The 2,469-nt window shown below is 40.8% G+C and overlaps 1 protein-coding gene across 1 annotated transcript; it reads left to right on the top strand.

Moving 5' to 3' along the window:
• Positions 1-322: 322 nt before the first annotated feature.
• On the top strand, positions 323-1,246 carry LOC138916477 (olfactory receptor 4D10-like). The gene has a single exon (XM_070229123.1). It carries the CDS (start codon positions 323-325, stop codon positions 1,244-1,246), a length of 924 nt encoding a protein of 307 aa, XP_070085224.1.
• The last annotated feature ends 1,223 nt before the right edge of the window (positions 1,247-2,469 follow it).

The raw sequence follows: 2,469 nt of genomic DNA, 5'->3' as shown, positions 1-2,469 counted from the left end.
AATACAGTTTACAAATGAAAATAAACTAATTAACTAAAATGTGCAATGTAAACATCACTTCTTAACATAAATGCTTATTCTCTTCAAAAATAGTTTTATAGGTAAAGAAATATCGAATGACTTTTCATGTTATATTTTTATTTGATCACCAAACTGATTGAAATCTTAAAAATTTGGACAACTCAACAAATTGCAAACACCACAATCACATGAAGAAGATTCTGAATTTCATTCTTAGTGCTTAGGAAGAAAACAAAATAAAGAGCCAATTCTTTTCAAATGAAATAGCTTGAAACAAAAGTGAGACAAAGAAAATGACTCAATGGAGCTGAAAAACTGTACCAGGGTCAAAGAATTTATTTTCCTTGGCCTAACCCAGAATCAAGAACTGAACTGGGTCTTATTCCTTTTCCCGCTTTGGGTGTATGTGACAACTCTGCTGGGAAACCTCCTCATCACGGTCACGGTGACCTGTGAATCTCGCCTTCACACCCCCATATATTTTTTGCTCCGGAATTTGTCTATTGCCGACATCTGCTTTTCCTCCATCACAGCTCCCAAGGTTCTGGTGGACCTTCTGTCAGAGAGAAAGACCATCTCCTTCAATGGCTGCTCCACCCAGATGTTTTTCTTCCACCTTGTTGGAGGGGTGGATGTATGTTCTTTGTCGGTGATGGCATTTGATCGCTATGTGGCCATCTCCAAGCCCCTGCACTACGTGACCATCATGAGCAGAGCCCTCATTATAGCCTGCTGGCTGGGGGGCTTTGTCCACTCCATCGTGCAGATTTCCCTGTTGCTGCCCCTCCCATTCTGTGGACCCAATGTTCTTGACACTTTCTACTGTGATGTCCCCCAGGTCCTCAAACTCGCCCATACTGACATTTTTGTGCTTGAGCTGCTGATGATTTCCAATAGTGGGCTGCTCACCACACTGTGGTTTATCTTCCTGCTTGTGTCCTACACAGTCATCCTAATGATGCTGAGGTCTCAGGCAGGGGAGGGCAGGAGGAAGGCCATCTCCACCTGCACCTCACATGTCACTGTGGTGACCTTGCACTTTGTGCCCTGTATCTATGTCTATGCCCGGCCCTTCAATGCCCTCCCCACAGATAAGGCCATCTCCGTCACCTTCACTGTCATCTCCCCTCTGCTGAACCCCTTGATCTACACTCTGAGGAACCAGGAGATGAAGTCAGCCATCAGGAAACTGAAAAGAAGATGTGTACCTTCTGAGAGGATATAGACTGGTCGCTCACTCCTTCTCACCACCTTTGAAAATGTCCATCAAATAAACCACATTGACTAAAGGATTTCTAAATAATTTTGATATTTCTACTAAGATGCACATGACTTTCAAAGATTCTGTTTGGCATGCAATAATAATGTAAAAAGATACATTTCATGTTGCAAAAGGAAGCAGAGAAATCAAACTGTTAGCTGAAGAGTTATTGCATAATGCTTATGCAATAAAGCCTTGGAAGAAATAAAGAAAAGAGAATATGTATGCACTCAGAAATTTTATCACATTGGAATTGTTGTGGGGGTTTCGTTCAGCTCTATTGCTTATAATTGAGAAATACAAATGTTGTTTATTTCAGATGTACAACTTGATGTTTTGATATACATGTAGATTGTGAAATGATCATTGGGGGAAAATGGATTAAGGTGGGACCTCTCTTGGTTATTACTTACAACAACATGGAAATCTCCAATTGTATAAATAAAATTAACAATAAGAAAAAGCAAATATATATATACTCAGACATTCCCACTATATTCTTGTTACCAGGAAGGGAGCTGAGAAACATAATGCAGCTTGGGCATTGGATTGCTAAGGTCTTTCATGAAGTAATCACATTTTAATGAAGTAAGCACACTCAAATTAAGTTCCTCCTCTGACTTTCTGATATGAGTAAATTAAATAACTACTACCTGAAGATTTTTCCGTCTGAAGCCCACACTCCAGTGGTTGAGTGCAATTGCTTTGAAGCCAGCACAGCTTGAGTTAGAATGTGGACCCCAGTAACTATGGGTTCTATGACCTCATGTAGGTCCTTACCTTGACCTTCCTCTGAACCCCATGCCTACTGACCACACTTCCATGACATTGCCTCAGTGACCGGGGCTCAGCTCAAGCACCACACTCAGGACCTTGTTTCCAATTCCCTGTCCTCCTTCCTCCTATTCCCCCAGTAGGGCTATGATTTATTTCTTGTATCCCCAGCACCTAGCACAGCAAGTAGAACGTAGAAAACTGTCCAAAAAATGGTTGAGTTAAAGAACTCAGTGAATGAATATCACCTCTCACTCCTTTCTGTTTCTCAAATCATTGGAGAATAGGAGTAAGAAAACAATGGATTTGTTATTATTTTCTGTTAACATGACTCCCTAAAAATGACAGAAACCTATGAAGCTGCTTCAGACTACGCATATACATTCAAAAAGGTTGGCATGAACGGAAAAACA

Source organism: Equus caballus, chromosome 12, assembly GCF_041296265.1.
Source record: "Equus caballus isolate H_3958 breed thoroughbred chromosome 12, TB-T2T, whole genome shotgun sequence".
Classification (NCBI taxonomy): Eukaryota; Metazoa; Chordata; class Mammalia; order Perissodactyla; family Equidae; genus Equus; species Equus caballus.
This window is presented reverse-complemented; position numbering and strand designations above follow the sequence as displayed.